At 45.1% G+C, this 18165-nt stretch overlaps 1 protein-coding gene and 1 long non-coding RNA gene across 2 annotated transcripts in view; both read left to right on the top strand.

The window, feature by feature from the left end:
* Positions 1-241: 241 nt before the first annotated feature.
* The window catches only part of VAX2 (ventral anterior homeobox 2), a 31512-nt gene continuing 13588 nt past the window's right edge, over positions 242-18165 (top strand). Inside the window, exon 1 of the mRNA XM_002807532.6 lies at positions 242-521. Within this exon, the coding sequence (XP_002807578.4) occupies positions 287-521 (235 nt within the window). The 5' untranslated portion in view covers positions 242-286. The remainder of the gene's footprint in view (positions 522-18165) is intronic.
* LOC144579269 (uncharacterized) lies at positions 882-7959 on the top strand. The gene is made up of 2 exons (XR_013526506.1): positions 882-1995; positions 3185-7959. It is a non-coding gene; the product is annotated as an uncharacterized LOC144579269 (long non-coding RNA).

Raw genomic sequence — 18165 nt, 5'->3', positions numbered from 1 at the left:
CCTCAGTCTCCCTCTGCCTGGGCTCGGAGCGGGGCTAGACTAGGGGTGGAGTGGGGCCGACGCTCCCCTCCTCCTCCCCCCTCTCCCCGGAGCGCGGAGTCCCGGCGCGACTGGGAGTCCCGGAACCCTGACTCCCGTCCAATCAGCAGAGAGGGGAGGAGCAGCGGCCGGGGCGGGGCCTGAGGAGGAGTCGGGCGGGGGCGCGAGGGGCCCGAGGGGCGGGGAGCCGCGCTGAGGGCCAGCCTAGGCTGGCTCCGCCGTAGCTGGGTTGGCAGTGGCGGTCGGCATGGGCGATGGGGGCGCCGAGCGCGACCGGGGCCCCGCGCGTCGGGCGGAGTCTGGTGGCAGCGGCGGGCGCGGCGGAGAGGAGGACATGCGAGCTGACGGCGGTGGCCGCAGCCCAACAGAGGTGGCCGGGACCTCGGCCTCCAGTCCCACCGGCTCCAGGGAGAGCGGCGCGGACAGCGACGGACAGCCCGGGCCCGGCGAGGCAGACCACTGCCGCCGCATCCTGGTGCGAGGTAAGGGGGCAGCCCGCGGCCCTGCTCCACTGGACCCTAACTCTACCCATACTGGGGACCCCGACCTTCCTGCAGCTGACACCTCCCAATTCATATATTCATTCATTCCTCATCCAGTCATTCATTCAGCAAATATTATTTTGAGCGTCTATTGTGTGCTGGACATTGAGCTGAGGGCAGGGGACAAAGCAGCGAATGGGACCGAAGCGGTCCCCGTTTCTCCGCCTCTCTGGCCAGTTTCCTAGCCCTGGGCCCACCCCGGATCGCAGAAACCGAGCGCGGGTTGCTGAGATCCTGGTCTCTGTCCCGTGACCCTCAAGGCAAGTGCGGAGAAAAGCGTCACGCGCGCTCCGCGGGGACAGGACGTAGAGGGAGCAGCGTCGTCAACCGCGGGAGGAAAAGGCCCCGGCTATTCGGGGTGGCCGCGTTGCTTCCTCGCCTCCTGCCCAGCCTCGTTTTCCGTCCCCGGCAATCGGGACCAGTGCCTGGGGGAAACCACGCGGGACACAGAGGGTGGCGTGCGCGGCGTTAGCCCGCTGTGCTTCACTCTCTCGCTTCCCACTTCCTCTAGGCAACTGGGCCCAGCTGGCTCTCGGCGCCGCCTTCCCGAGGCCTGGCTTTTCACGTCCTTCCCTTTCTCCCTCGGCCCTTGTCCTCCACTCTCCTTTCCCCGCCATTCCTCTCAGCCGAACGCGCCTTCCCAGCACCTTCTTCCGGCAAGCGCCTCGATCTGGACTGCCGCCGATTCCCAGCTCTCTCCGGCCTCCTCGCCGCGAGGCCGAGGCTCCCCAGGCCCCCATCGCCAGCCTCTGGCAATGCCGAGGGCTCTGCTTTCCCTTGAACTGGGCCTCCCTAGGCGAGATGGGAGGAGAAAGGGGTCTCCGGGGTCTTGCCCTCAGCCCGACCCCAGTCCCCGGCCAAGCCTGAAGTCTGTTGCCTCCCCCATCCCGAAGCCCCAGGACCGTTAGACCCAGCGCCAGAAGAGGCTACTGGCGGTAATGGCTCCTTCCTGGGCTCCCTCCCCGCGGCTTCTTTCTCCTGCCTCTTTCTAGCCTCTTCACGGGCGCTGCTCCGGAGAGTCTCGGGGCCTCTGGAGGCCACTGGCCCGAGCTGATTTCTTTAACCTCTACCTGGGGAAAGGCAACAGGCTAGAAGCTGGCCCTGGGTCGTTCCAGCGAGGGAATTCTGTTTGATCTGAGCTCGGGTACCTTCAAGCTGACTGGGACACCCTGCGCCAGTTGGGCACGACCTCTCTGTGGCGCTGGGTGTGGGTGGCTCTGGGGACTGAAGACAGGGTAAAGCATTCATGCAGCCCAGTATGAAGGTGACTGATGACTGCCTTGAACACAGAGGCAGGGGCCCTAGCTCTGGGAAACATTCCTGGTGCCAGCTGTCACTGGGACAGTGGGTGCTCACTGCCACTCATAGCTGACGCTTGAGTCAAGACCAGTTATACCATCAGGAATTCCAGCAGGTGTGTGGACCTGTTGGGCATCAGGGATTAAATCCCATTTTATTCTTTAGACTGTGAGGTGTCCCGAGTGCAAGGCATAAGCAGCCCTTTTGGTTCCATTAAAGAAATCTGTAGGACCACCAGAGAAATCAGTCCCCCAGGGGGATCACATTCCCAGGGGAAGATCTAAAGTCCCTGCCTCTGACACTTATTACCTTGAAGCCCACCTATGGGCGGGCATTTTCTTCTGCCAGGACAATTGTGAGTTCTGTGCCCACCTAACACCCTCTCCACTCTACTAACCCTCTATGTAGAGCAAATAAGTTTTGTGTACAGATGTTAATTAAATAGGCTTCAGGAGTAAACTAATAGAAGGTGTAATTCAAGTGACGCTTCATCCTGTGAAGTGAGGTCACCCAAGCTGGGAGCAATCCACAGCCAGGCAGAGATGGGCTAGCACTGGATGTGAGACAGCCAGTGTGCATCTTCAGGGGGCATACATTTATAAATGTATGGGCACACACAGAGGTTCCATTGCATTAGTAAAATATAATAGAAATACTAAGATAATGCATAGAGGATATATCTACACTCCTAACAGAAATGAAAGACAAATGGGGCTTTTATAAATCCCTCTGCCCTTCCCCATTTAATGATGAGGAGGTTATTATGGGCCTGAAACGCTCAGGATGTGATTTACCACTAATCTCTCCTAGCCGGGGTCACCTGTGTCACTGGCGGTCCCGCCATGGCTCAGGGCTCTGATCAATGAAACAGGCCTGGCACTGGTGAAGGAAAGTCTGAACTGCTTTGGCCCCTGAATGAACATCCCTTCCATATAAAAGGCCCTCTATACATTTTGCCCTTGACCTCTGAGAACACATCCTCCCAAAGTACCTTGGAAGGAAACCACTAAAAGGTAAAAGGGAGGCATTTGCCTTTGCAGTCCTGTGTTGATGCTGGGTTGGAGCCACCCCAGAGCCTCCCCTTTCTTGGGGAAGCCTCACCCCTTCAGGGTCCTTTCTGCCTCCTTAAATTCTGCACTCCTCTGCCTAAGGGCATACCATAGGAAGGCAGGTTTGTTGAGAAAGTAGGGGGAGTGCCTGGGCACGAGAGTTAGGCAAAGTTGGTTTAGATTACTGGCCTTACAGCCCTTTAAACCTGAACCAGTTTCTTTGTTTCTCTTTGCTTGCTTCCTCATCTTACAAAGGGAACCATAATCCTTACCTTGTCAAGAATCAGAGATGATGTCTGTAAAATTGCAAACACCCAGCAGGATCTCCATATATATTTGTTGACAGAAGGAAAGGTGTAGCTCTGAGATGACCCACGAACAACTTTTGATGGGTGGGGCAGTGGACCTTGCTTGTCCGAAGCCTCTCCCAAGTCATCCTGTCCCCTCTCCTTCTGGCTCTGGGCCCAGGGCCTGGGCTGTACTGGGATGTGAGCAACTAGAGGTCAAGAACCCACTGATGGTAAAGGAAAATCGGCACCACCTTGCAGACTGCACAGTGCGGTCCTCCCCAATTTCCTTGGTGGGACCCAGGGAGGCCAAACCTGCAGAATTCCCTGACTCAAAATGAAGTCTCCTTCACATCACATAGGGACACAGACTGAGTGGCTGAGATGATAGGCCTGGCGCACAACAGATACCTGGCACATCGCACCACGGACACAGAGAGCCTCCCATTCGGATCCTGAGGCCTGGGAAGTCGGCTACACACCTCTGAGTGCGCAGTCCCTTGACCAGTGAGGGCCGGGGAAAGGGGGAATCCTTTTGTTTTATATTGGAAACCGCTGGCCAAAGGCAGACAGGAAGCAACCAAAGGAACAGCCTCTAAGCCTGGTTCAAACAGCACAGGGCAGTAGCCGAGCACGAGCTTTTTAGGGGGAACTGGGATCCTGGAAGGCAGAAGAGGTGGACAATTCTGACCCCAGACTCCCTACAACTCTCCATCCACGCTGGCACCTGCACACTCAAAAGCACCCTTTTCCTAAATTACTCCGGATGCGAATTTAATGACCGATTTTGATAGATCCGTGAAAGTCTGTCCACCAGTGTCACCCAACACAGCAACTTTTACACCCAAAGCGGCCTCTCCAGGCTAAGAGCCACCCCTGCGGGTCCTCAAACCCTATTGGAAACCCTCAGAACCCCTTTGTCTGGGAGCGGAAGGACAAGGTGACTGCAGGATTCCTTGGAGAAGTGACTCGCTGCAACCCCACCAGCAGCAGCAAAAAACGCTTTTGACCGGGAGCTGGATGGATGTGCGGATGGCTGGGGGCAGTAAGGGGACGCGTGAAGCCCAGGCCTCTGGCTTGGGCTGGGTGATTCCCGCCGTGGAATGGGTGGGATTGACTTTAGTGGAGTCCAGCCCCTGGGAGAATCCGCGGGCAGCCGGGACCCAATCTCCAGGAACACTCAAGTCGGAACACGTACACGCAGCACAATGGCGTGCAGCCACCGGGGCCCTGCTCCCAGAGACCCGTCCGAAGAAGCCATGCAAGTCGCCGCAGCTTTGGGGATCCGGCTGGGAGGTTACTGCAGGGACCGACGCCTCACCTCCAGCAGCCGCGTCCAGGCTCATCACCGGCCGGCCTATGCTAGCTGTTTAGATTTCCAGCGGCCACTGGGCTTGGAGAGATCGGCCCGGGCCGCAGGCCTGGCCCTGCTGAGCAGGCCTTTAGCAAGGACCACGGGACTTTAGTCTCAGTATCTGAATCTGTTAATAGACCTGATAACCCAGGACTAGCCCCCAGGCAGACGTGGAAAGGTGTAAATGGCTCATGCAAGGAACTGCACTTTGAGATTTTTATATTTGTTTTTATTTTTTGGTTTTAGTATTTGTGGAGGGTTTCTTTTTTGTTTTCTTGGGGTCGCTTTTTGTTTTCAGCAGGAGACCCACATTCCCATAGTGGGTCTATGCCAAGCCCTCTTATTTGGGTCTTCTTTTGTTTCACCCCTTCTATACTTCCTACCACCCCCCAACACACACACACACACACACACACACACGCTGAAGTAGACCAGCAAACCGAAAAATCATCTTGTTGGTGTGTCTTGTGCGCCCAGTTTTCATTTTCAGGGAGCCGTTCAGGAAGATTAGATGGCTCCTTCCCTCCTCAGGCTATTTCTGTTCCCCGCCTGGTCTGGTAGATCCAGGAACCTGTGGAACTGGCACCGCATCCCACCACACCCACATCTTCAGGGACTTCCCTTCAGGGATGGGAGATAGCAGTGGCGTTCAGTCAAAGCCACCAGGTTCAAGTCTTCTTCTTTTTCGCACCACCTTTAAGGAGAGAGGGTCTCTATGCATCACCGTGGCCTGGGTGCCATTTCCCCAACTCCCCCTTGGCTCCAGGCTCCCTTCTTGTTGGCTACATTTCTTTGATTTCTATTTTAATGGTGGGAGATGGAGCATATGAATTTTGCCTATTTGCACTTCGCTTAATATAAAATCACAAATAATGCTAGACCTGACTACCCTTGGAAAGCAAGTAGCCAATTACCTGGCTGTGCGTCCCCAGATTCTGTACCCCAGTTCAAGATGCTCTGGTAGAGGACACCAAGGCTGAGTGGGCCTGCCCACCAATCCCTGGGACCAGATAGGTCCAGGAGCCTAGTTTATCTCACACCCCCAACCCCACTCACCCCGGAAGGCAGTTGGGGGTTTCAGTGTCCTGGGTTCTCCCCCTGCTAGCGGATGCTGCCCGGTGACATCCAGCACAGCAGAAAGAGGTAGCAGCCCCAGGCTTGGATGTGGCCTACAGAGCCAGGGTGAATGGGCCCGGAAAGTCAGGGTGATTGCTGGACCCGGAGGGGTGTGCTGTAAGGTCACACCCCTGGGGGCTTGTAAAGGCTCAGAGCCCTCCTTGACCCCTCCCCACCACCGCGTGGCCTTGGCATCTTTTGTCCTTTTGTTGTTGTTGTTCTTTTTTTCTTTTTAATTAGTGGTTGCCCGTGTCGCCCAGGCTGGAGTGCTAGGGTGCAATCAGAGTTCACTGTAACCTTGAACCCCTGGGCTCAAGCGATCCTCCCTCCTCAGCCTCCCAAAGTGCTGGATTACAGGACTGAGCCACCCCACCTTTTTGTTCTTTAACTTATTCCACCAACATTACCACGTACCTACTGTGTGCCAGACTGATTCTGGCTGAAGCTCCCGGCACGCAGCTTCCCAGGGATGTGTGCTGTTCCTGCCCGGCTCCCACAGCCATGCCGGGAGCAGCAGGGTAGAGACTTCCGCGCTCAGGTCCAGGGGATCGGGCGCCCGGAGCCCGGTTCCCTAAACACCAGGCGCATGTTGGTGGTGGTCTCTGTTCCCACCAAATCCAGTCGATCTCCCCAGATGCTTTTAGCGCACAGTAGGCACTCAATAAATACTTCTCGAATAACCTAAACGAGACAAAATTCATCAGCATCGCATACTTCTGTAGGTACTAGGCGGCCAACTACTTCTCCCGGAAGAAAGTGTGAGTTCTAAGATTACCTTATTTTTCGACGTTGCAATGTCTTTATATGAAACGGTGATCATGGCAGAACATAGAATAATTGGTAAAACATGAATTGACAACGCCATAGTTTTGGAATTTTATTTGTGTAATCCGCAGCTTTGGTAAGCACTGAAATACAAAACCTGAAAATCTCATATATGAGGCCGCTTGCTGCCTGGCCCAGGCTGGAGCGGAGGTCGTGGGAAGCGCTGGGCCGCTCCTAAGGTCAACCGCGAGTGTCCTGCTTTCGGCGGCTGCCGGGTGTGAGGTTCCACGGGCAAAGGCAGCCAGAGCGTTGACAGAAATAACTGGATAAATCTGTGCCCCTGCCCTTTCCAGCTCACAAGGCTGCAGCCCATGGCTGGAGCCAAAAATAGCCGCGCAATTGAAGCCGCGGTTTCTTGAGCGTCCTGCTGGAGACTTCGACTTTCAGAGCGCCTAACCCACCGTCCATTCCCCACTACTTGGCAGCCCACCGCGTCCACCCGCGGAGCTGCGGGAGCCAGGGCGAGGCAAAGGACACCCTGCGAGGCACAGCAGGGCCACACTTACAGTGTAGACAGGCAAATAGAGGATTTAAATACAAAAAGTAATACGAGCTCGATTTTTTTAGAAACCGGAAGCGGAGAAGGATCCCAGAAATAGCCAATGTTTTCAATTCTGGGTAAGTCCTTCCAGGCGATTTTTCCACGCTCCTATACGAATAAATAAATATTTCATAGGCTGTTTTGCAATTTACCATTTCAAAAATTTAATCTGCAGTGATCATCTTTTCTGCTGAATTAGTTCTTGCGGTCTCTAGACTGCAAAGTTAAATATTCTTTGGTTGGGGAAAGCCTAATTCCCCTAACGACTGGAGGGAACTTGGGGTTGTTTTTCTTTAATATAAACACTGTAACTAAGCTCCTAAGGCAGGGGTCTTCACGACCTTTGAGTGTTTCTGTGGGATAAGTTTCTAGCAGTGTAATTGCTGTTTCAAAAGACTTACACACAATTTAAATATATTTAATTTACTGTAATAGATAATTGTAAAATAGGTAACTAATTCATCAAAACATCTTTTTTTCAGACATCAGGAGATGGGAGGGTCCCACTATTTTATGGGTTCAAGCTGGACTCAAACGCCCACACAGGTGGGATTACAGGTGGACGCCACTGCAGTTTTTAAAAAGTATCCGGTGAAAAACCTCTCCTATCCCGGTCCCCATCACCCACTTCCCACCTGGCTCAAAGACTTTCTAGTATGTCCTTCCAGATAATGTTTATGCTTATGGAAATCAGTGCAGCTATATAATTGTTTCCTTCCAATATAGCTTGGGATGTAAATAACTTTTTGGTTTTTTTATAGATGCATAATATTCCATTTAAATAGACTGGGTGGATCATAATGTATGTCATATAACCAGTACCCTATTTGTGGAGGTTTGGTTATTTTCTTATCTGTTGCAATTATGCGTAATTCTGCAATAAATAAACTTGTTTCTTGGTCATTTCCACATGTGTGAGTATATCTGTCAGAGAAGCTCCTTAAAGTGGGTCAGTGGGTCAAAGGGTATCTGTGTTTGAAATTTGGAAGGTAATGTCCAATTGCCCTCCTTAAGATGGTAGCAATTTACGCAATGCCTGAAAGTGCCTGTTTCAAACTTTGCTGGCACAGCTCACATTTTATATCTTGATAGATATTATCAAATTATTCTGCAGGAAAACTTCAGTAATTTATGCCCACCCCTTTGCCCTGTCCCCACATTGGATGTTTTATATCATTTCTTCTTTGTCAGTCTTCATATTTATTAGCTAGTTGCATTTCTTCTATCTATTTGTTCATTTCCTTTGACCAGTTTAATTTGCAAATATCTAGTTTCCTTATTGATTTGTAGAAACTCTATGTATTGCTTTCAAAATGCATTGCAACACTTTAAAGTTTACAATTTATCCTTTAATTTTGTTTAGGATGTCTTTTGTTTTCAGAAGTATAAAATATCTTTTATATTGATTATGTGGTTATATTTTATTTATTAGAGACTAGGGCTCTCTCTGTCGCCCAGGCTGGAGTGCAGTGGCCCAACAATAGTGCACTATAACATTGAACTCTTGGGCTCAGGCAGTTCTCCTGCCTTACCCTCTGAAGTAACTGGGACTACAGGCACTCCCCACCATGCTGGCCTGGCTTTAAATTTTGATTTTTTTATTTTTTAGTAGAGACAGGGTTTCACTATATTGAGGAAGTCAGCCTCAAACTCCTGGCCTCAAGCAATCCTCCCGCCTGGGCCGCTCATAAAATATTTTTTTAATTACAAAAGCAATCTATACTGTTTTGCTATGTCATGTAAAATTTAAAAGTTTCTCATTTCCCCCACATAATATACTTCCACTTCTAAGATTTACTTTCTAAACTTTACCTAACAATAGAAAAATATTAATATATAAGTTACATATTACAAAAATGGAATTTTTTTTTGCAATGGCTTTTTTTTTAATTTAAAAAATTTGTCTTAGCTTGCAAGTAGGGTAAAAGAATATTTGTGAAAATCTTTCTTTCTAGAACTCCCTCATTCTTTTTAAACCACTGCGTGAGATTCCACTATGTAGATATCATACAACTTATTTAACTGGTCCTTTATTGATGGATATTTAGGTTGGTTGTGCTTTTTCATTATTACAAAAAATGCTGTAGTGAACACCTTTGTACCCTAATTTGAACAAATGGTTTGCTTTATTTTTAATTATTCTTATCTTTTTATCAGGGAACACCTCATTTACACTGTAGAAAGAGTGCTCCCCTGAACAAACGGGTTTTTTTTCAAATCTTATTTATGCCACAATTTGCAAAGTGTAAAACCAGGTGGAATATTTTATTATATTAAATAATAATTGTCTATTTTTATTGTGATAATAGTATTGTAGGTGACTTTTTAAAAAGAGTTCCCCTTTTTTTGAGATACATGTTGGAATACTAATAAGTGAAATGTTATGACTTCTAGAATTTGCTAAACAATTACGGCAATGTAGAAGAAATAAGATTGTTCCTGAGTTTCTAATAGTTGAAATTGGGGGGATGCGTATATCAGAGCTCATTATACTGCTCTCCCTAATTTTGTAAATGTTTGAAATTTGTCATAATAAAATGTTTAAAATAATAAGAATCATTTTACATATACATGATATCAGTATAATTCCAGGATAAATTCCTAGAAGAAAGCTTTTAAAATCCAAGGAGATACATTTAAAGTTATGATAGATATTTTCAAATTTTATACCAAAAAATCTTATGCTGATTTATACTACTAGCAATCTTGTATAAAAGTACCATTTCTCTACATCCTCCCAATTCAGGATATATTTAATTTTTTAGAGTAAAGTCTTTTCAAGTGACAAAAAAAAAATCTCATTTTATTAGTATTTTAAATTACTAGTGAGGTTAAGCATATTTTTACATAGTCATTCTTATTTTAAATTTCTCTTCTGTGAATTATTTATATATTTAGCCATTTCCCTATTGGATCATTTATTGTTTTCTTATCTTTGTAAGTACCATTTATATAGTAAGGAAATTAGCCCTTTTTCTGTGACATTCGTTACAAACAACTCCCAGTCATTTTTAAAAAATGCTTTTTCTTTGTAGGATTTTGTTTTTTTCTAAACTGAAATTTAAACTGTAATCACATTTAATGGTTGTTCCTTTTCAGGCTTCTAGATTCTAACTTCTAGTTAGAAAAAGCTTCATCCAGAGTTTAAAATATTATATATACATGCACAACCATATTAAAATTTTTGTTACCAAAAATTTTTATAACCTAGTCTTCGCAGCAAAATAAAAAATAAAGAAAGACAAAAAATGAGTAGAATCTTTCCTCCCTGACCAGTTTGCACTCCCCAGAGGCAAGAGAAGAGTGGTGCTTATTTTGCCAGACTTCTTTCTATGTGGCTACAAAAACACAGACGCACACACAGAAAGAGTTTAGTTTTACTGTTTTTTTAAATATAAAAATGAGTTTATGCACACTTGCCATTTCACTTTGTATTATATAATGAACATCCATCCAGGTGATGTGTCTCATTCTTGTTAATGTCTATATATAGCCAAAGTTATTACTAGACTGTGATTTTTATCGACAATTTTTCTGTTCATAAACATTCAGCTTTTTCCCTTTTTTTCCTCTTACAAACTATTCTGCAAACAGTGAATCTGTCTTTATCAAGTATGCCAATATTTCTCTGTGATAGAAAGCACCATAAAAATTCTGGGAAAAAGGAACCGTGCATTTTAAATTTAGCTAGGCATTATTTCTCTTCAAAAACCATACACTATATCAATTTATGTTTTTCTTAACAGAGCTTGAGAGAACCTAATTCTGCTTACCCTTGTCAGCACAATTTTCCCAGTCTGATAGCTAAAATACGGCATCTCAAAAAAAAAAAAAAAAAAAAAAACAAGATATCTCATTGCTGTTACAACTTTATTTCTCTGATTCCTCTAGCTCAAGTATTTTTTCATATTTATTAACCACATGTTTCTTCTTGGAATAATTTGTTCAGTTTCCTGCTGGACTGCTTGATTTCACTTATTGGTTTACAGAGGCTGTGAGTATACCAGACATTAGGACTTTGTTAATCGTTCATTATGAATATTTTTCTCCCAATCTTTGTGTTTTAACTGTCTCTTAACCTGCAGAAGCATTTATTTTACTCAAATATGTCATTTATTTTCTTTTTTAAAAAGTTATTTTGGGCTGGGTGCAGTGGCTTACGCCTGTAATCCCAACAATTTGGGAGGCCGAGGTGGGCAGATCCCAAGTTCAGAAGTTGAAGACCAGCCTGGTCAACATAGTGAAACCCATCTCTACTAAAAATGCAAAAAAAATTAGCAGGGCATGGTGGTGGGCACCTGTAGTGCCAGCCTACTTGGAAGGCTGAGGCAGGAAAATCACTTGAACCCGGGAGGCAGAGGTTGCAGTGAGCTGAGATCACACCACCAAATTTCATGGGGGTGACACGGCGAGACTCTGTCTCAAGAAAGAAAAAAAAGTTATTTTATAGTTATTCTTCAATTAATTTTTAGAGCTTTTTTTACATTTAAATTTGTTTATTTTTGCACACAGTGAGAGAAATAAATTTGTTTCAAATAATTAATTAATTGTCCAAAAGCCATGTCTTTAATAACCCTGTCTTTCCTCCAGCTACTCTGAAATATTGTCTTCGTAACACACCAGATCCACATAGACACAGGGGTTTGCTTCATAATTCTTGTGCCAGCATCATACCACTTTAGTTGCTGCAGATTTGTAACATATTTGCTGTGTGGTAATACTAGTATTCACTCCTATTGTGTAACATTTCTTTATTGACTATTCTTTCCTTTCCTTTCCTTTTTCTTCCTTCTTTAATTTTTTTTTTTTTTTTTTTGGTGGGGGAGGGGATGGCATTTCACTCTTGTTACCCAGGCTGGAATGCCATGGTGCTATCTCAGCTCACTGAACCTCCATCTCCCAGGTTTAAGTGATTCTTCTGCCTCAGCCTCCAGAGTAGCTGGGACTACAGGCATGTGCCACTATGGGCCCCCAATTTTCTTTTCTTTTTTTTTCTTTTTTTTTTTAGCAGAGACCAGGTTTCACTGTGTTAGCCAGAGACCAGGTTTCACTGTGTTAGCCAGGATGGTCTTGATCTCCTGACCTCGTGATCTGCCTGCCTTGGCCTCCCAAAGTGCTGGGATTACAGGTGTGGGCCACCAAGCCTGGACTATTTTTCCATTTTCAATGTTTCCAATAAACTTGAGAATGAATTTTCCATAAGGAAATTTTGGAGTAATCCCATTGTATTTGTAGGTGGGGCCAGGAAGGACCTTGCCAAGAGACTACCCGGTGCCAGGTAGGAAAGAAAGTGAGATAGGGTTTTGGAGGTGGGGGGTCTCTTGGGAGAGGTGCCAGCAGGGAGTAATATTTGGTCCTGGAGGTCGGAAGCAGAAGCTAATTATTATCAGGCCGGGGTCACCACCTCTCCCAAGCAAAGGCTCTTTGGGCAGAATTCTCCCTCCCATACACCCCCAGAACTCACCCCTCTTTGAGGAAACTTGAGGGGCAGCAAAATGCAGGACTCATTCCATTTCATCCTAACAAGTGCCTACCTGAAAGGAATCCCTGGAATGAAAGCTGTTCCTCTTTCTTGATGCTTCCCCCAAACTCCTCCTAGAAAAGGAGCAATTCAAAAAAGGGGGCTACTTTAGTAAGATAGGCTATATTTTGCTGCAGAGACAACCCCAAATTTTAAAGGGTTACAAAACACAAGTGCATTTGTCACTCACATAAGTCCATTGCAAGTGGACAGGGGCTTATCTTGGTTCTCAGAAACCCAGGCTAATGCAGCTTCTTCACTCCTGTTTCCAGGACCATCACAGCAGAGAGAAAGGATACGGCAACACACACACTCTCTGGTTGTTGGGCTTTGTTATTTAGGGGAGGAACAGTAATATCCCCTTACCTTGTTATATTATTTCCCATAGAAATATGGATTACTTACATATTTTTAAATTTTATTTTTTATTAAAAATAAATTTCTTGAAGGCCGGGTGCAGTGGCTCACACCTGTAATTTCAGCACTTTGGGAGGCTGAGGCAGATGGATCACTTGAGCCATTTGAGACCAACCTGGGCAACATGGTGAAATCCCGTCTCTACTAAAAATACAAAAATTAGCAGGCATGGTGGCAGGTGCCTGTGATCCCAGCTACCTGGGACGCTGAGGCAGGAGAATTGCTTGAACCTGGGAGGCAGAAAGTGCTGTTGAGCCAAGATCATGCCACCGCACTGCAACCTGGGCAACGGAGGAAGACTCCGTCTCAAAATAAATAAATAAATAAATTGCTTTACGTTTATTATCTGTCTCTCTCCCCATTACAAGGTTTATGGGAACAGGTGCTTTTCTCTTTTGCTCATTTCTGTATCCCCAGGCCCTGGAATAGTATTTGGCACATAGGTGCTTATTAAATACATGTTAATGATTGAATATATTCAGTTGTTTTAATCTACATAAATGAGATTAAACTACACATATTATTCTTTAACTTATTTTCTTGCACTTAATGTCTGTTCATATAGTTTATTGCCTCATTCTTTTCAATTGCTACATGGTACTTTATAATATGAATGTACCACAATTTGTTCAGTTGTTTCTCTTGTGGAAAACATTGAGGATGCTTTCAAATTTTTGGTGCTTTGAGCAGTGCAGCAATACACATCATTGTTGTATACACTTTGGAGCACCTGAGCCTGTGTTTCCCTAGGACAAATACCAGTGAAAATAAAATCAGGCTGGGTACAGTGGCTCACACCTGTAATCCCAGCACTTTAGGAGGCGAAGGTGGGTGAATCACTTGAGGTCAGGAGTTTGAGACCAGCATGACCAACATGGTAACTCTACTAAAAAATTACAAAAATTAGCCAGGTGTGGTGATGGCAGCCTGTAATCCCAGCTACTTGGGAGGCTGAGGAAGGAGAATCGCTCAAACCTGGGAGGCTGAGGCTGCAGTGAGCCAAGATCACGCCACTGCACTCCAGCCTGGGTGACAGAGTGAGACTTTGTCTGAAAAAAATAAATAAAATAATTGGAGTAAAAGTTATGTGCATCTTTAATCCTGATAAATGCAGCCTTAAAAGATGGACTAATTTATGGTTCTACTAATAGCGTATGGGAGTGTGGATTTCCCTACTGTGCATCATTGTTATTAATTGTCATCATTGTTCTTAATCAATATTCAATATTATGGGAGATAAAGGATTTTCCATTGATGCTGGAACTTGTATTATATCAATTAATGTGAAGCTATGCTTATCCTTTCATATGTTTATTGGCCATCTAGCTATCTTTTTCTGTGAATGACCCAGATAAATTACTTGACCATTTATTTTATTAGGCTATTTACCCTAAAAAAAATTTTAGTAAGTGCATTTCATATATTCTAGATACTATTTCTTTGCCTTGTTTATTTATTTATTTATATTTATTTTTAGACAGAGTCTCACTTTGTCACCCAGGCTGGAGTGCAGTGGCATGATCTCAGCTCACTGCAACCTCTACCTCCCAGGTTCAAGTGATTCTCATGCCACAGCCTCCTGAGTAGCTGGGATTACAGGCACACACCACCACCCCCAGCTAATTTTTATATTTTTAGTGGAGAAGGGGTTTCACCATGTTGGCCAGGCTGGTCTCCAACTCCTGACCTCAAGTGATCGCCTGCCTTGGTCTCTGAAAGTGCTGGGATTACAGGAGTGAGTTACCACACCCAGCCTCTTTGACTCTTAAAAGTATTTTTTTTTAAATCTGTTTCTTGTACTTTACCTTGGTTTTGGTGCTTTTGTCATCCAAGGTTTTAGCTTTAATGTAGTCAAATACATCTTTTGTGTTCCTTTACAGCCTCCAGTTTTGTACCTTGCTTAGAAAGCTCATCCCAAGCCTAGGATTCTAAAAACACCCTCCTATTTTCTTCTAATGCCCTTATCATTTTATCATCTATGACTTGCTCTTTAATCCACTTGAAATGTATTGTTATTTGCAGAGTGAGACGGAATTTAACTTAATTTTATTCCAAACATACAATGTATGGTCACCAATCTGCTTAACATATTGACTAGACCACCATTTTCCCATCTCAAATGCCCCTCTATGGCAAACTCTATCACTATGGATACATGTGTCTAATATCCCCGTGTCTTGTACTTTCCATGCCATTGTTTCCCCATATGCAGTCATTTGAGTCCCATCTCCATTTGTTATATTCACATTCCATTTATTTTCTTAATATTTTAGCATAATGCACTTTAAGATTAAATTTCCACTTTAGCCTCATCCTAAGCTTATAAAATTATAGGTTTAAATTTTTTCTAGTAAGCATTAAAATACATACCTAACTTTTAAAATGACATATGCTTATTTATGTATCATTTTAAATCATCTTACAAACAACAAGTGGAATACAGAGACACTACTGTGTTTTTTCTACTCATGGATTTGTCAATTTCTGTGACAACACTTCACTCTAGCTTTATGCCATGCTTTTGTTGACAACTTTTTATTTTGAAATTTTTATAGACTCACAAGAAGTTATAAAAATAATACAGAGAGGTCCTGTGTATTCATCACCTGGCTTCTTTGTAGATGGCTTCTTACAAACTATAGCACATGATCAAAACCAGGAAATTGACATTAGTACAATATAATTAACTAGACTACAGACCTTCCTTAGATTTCACCTGTTTTTCTTTTCAGTTTTTTCGATCTTTGTATATAGTTCTATGGCATTTTATTGCATGTATAACTCCACATCACCATCACCACAGCCATGACATAGTACTGTGGTGTCACCACAAAGGAACTTCCTCTTGCTACTCATTGACGGCCAGGTCCTTCCTCCATCCCCAAATCCTGGCAACTACTGATCTGGTCTCCGCTTCTATAATTTTGTTACTTTTATATTAAATAAATGGAATCATATAATGCATAATTTTGGGGACTGGCTTTTTCCCCTCAATATAATTTCCTGAGTAAATTGTTGTGTCTATCAATCATTATTCCTTTTTTTCCCCGAGTGGTATCCCAGAGTACCGTTATACCACAGCTGGTTTAACCATTCACCCACTGAAGGATGTCAGATTTGTTTCCAGTCAGGAACTATTACAAATAAAGCTACTATGATCATTTGTGTATAGGTTTTTGTATGAACATAAGATTTCGGCTAGGCATGGTGGCTCACGTCTATAATCCCAACACTTTGGGAGGCTGAGGCAGGTGGATCACCTGAGGTCAGGAGTTCGAGACCAGCCTGGCCAACATGAGAAACCCCATCTCTACTAAAAATACAAAAATTAGCCAGCTACTCAGGAGGCTGAGGCATGAGAATCCTTTGAACCCAGGAGGCAGAGGTTGTAGTAAGCCGAGATTGTGCCCCTGTACTCCAGTCTGGGGGATAGAGTGAGACTCTGTCTCCAAAAAAAACAAAAACAAATATTTCATTTCCCTAGAATAAATTCCCAGGAGTTCAGTCACTGGCTTGTAAGGTAAGTATATGTTTATCTCTAAGGAACTGCCAGGCTAGTTGTACTATTTTCCATTCCCACCAGCAATGTAGGAGAGATCCAGTTTCCCTGCATCCTCAGAAGCTTTTCCACTCTCAGTATTTTTTCTTTTGGCTATTCCGATAGGTGTTTCTTATTGTGGCTTTAATTTGCCTTTCCCTGATGGACAGCAATGTTGAACATTTTTCATGAGCTTATTTGTATGGCATGTTTTGATATCTGGTGGCAAGTATGGGGTTGCTTTCTCTCTGACCCTGAGGGAGACAGGGGCACTTGGCTGCTCCCTGAGGTGGCAATGCTCCTTTTAGTTCTCGTATAAAGAGAGAGGGGTGGCTTGGTGTCATGGTTACGGACTCAGGCTCAGATGCTGCAGGGTGGGCTTCAGCAGGCTGATACCAGATGTAACAGCACCCTTCCTCCTATGCATACCCCACAAAACATGTTTGATAAAATCAGTGCCATTTGAGATGGATTCACTTGGGGGTGTTGTAACAAAGTTCTGAGTCTGCTGTCGCAATTGGAAATTATGGAATCTGAGCAAAGGGGACTGACCCGGTCACAGTGGAGTCACAAATATTAACCTATCTTTTTGTAATGTGAACCGAATTGGAGCTGGGGAGTTTGAGTTGTCCTAAGAGGCCTGTAGTTCCTGCAACACATCCTTTTGATAGGCTCTGCCCAGCACCCTAGCAGGACCTCGCCTGGGATTGACAGGGAGGCCACATCTGAGCAGTGACACATCCTCCATCCTGGCTCATCTTCTCCCTGAGGCTGACCGTGAACAGGACCTGCTTGAGGACCTGTGAGATCTGAGCCAGGACTCTTGAGCCAGGAGCCAGAGCATACCCTGGGGGGAGGGGTGTCAACTGGCACGAGTGGGGCACTTGGAGGGAGGGGCTCAGGCTAATCCTCTAGAGCAAGGATTTTCAAGGTAGGTCCCATAGTCCCTGAGGATCAAAATGAGCCTCCTGGCAGATAGCACATCCCAAATACAGCTCTTTCCATTATGTCCTCCAGGGGAGGGATGAACCCATCCAGAAGAGTCCATCTTTTACTTATGATCACATCCTCTTCATTTCAACCTATCAACTGAATTATTAAGAATTACCAACTGAGGGTAGGCAAAAAGTAAAATGATGGTGTTTCAAGAGTTTCTTGGACACTGCCAGTATGACCTTGAGTAAATTACTTAAAGTTTGTTACTGCATTTCCTCATCTGTAAAATGGGGATCATAATAGTTCCAGATTCATAGAGGCATTGGAAAGGTTTAAGTGCTTAAAACAGCAGGTTGAAGTGGCTCACACCCGTAATCCCAGCACTTTGGGAGGCTGAGACAGGAGGATCACTTGAGCCCAGGAGTTTGAAACCAGCCTAAGTGAGACCCCATCTCATTTTTTTAAAAACAAAGACAAAAATTAAAAAATAAAATAAGGCCAAGTGTGGTGGCTCCTGCCTGTAATCCCAGCACTTTGGGAGGTGGAGGCAGGCGGATCACTTGAGCCCAGAAGTTACAGACCAGCCTGGGCAACATGGTGAAACCCCCTATGTCCCTGTCTCTACAAAAAATACACAAATTAGCTGGGCATGGTGGTGCCCTCCTGTAGTCCCAGCTCTAGAGGCTGAAGTAGGAAGATCA

The sequence above is a fragment of the Callithrix jacchus genome, chromosome 14 (genome assembly GCF_049354715.1).
Source record: "Callithrix jacchus isolate 240 chromosome 14, calJac240_pri, whole genome shotgun sequence".
Taxonomy (NCBI): Eukaryota; Metazoa; Chordata; class Mammalia; order Primates; family Cebidae; genus Callithrix; species Callithrix jacchus.
The sequence above is the reverse complement of the archived record's forward strand: the minus strand, read 5'-3'. Positions and strand labels throughout refer to the sequence as shown.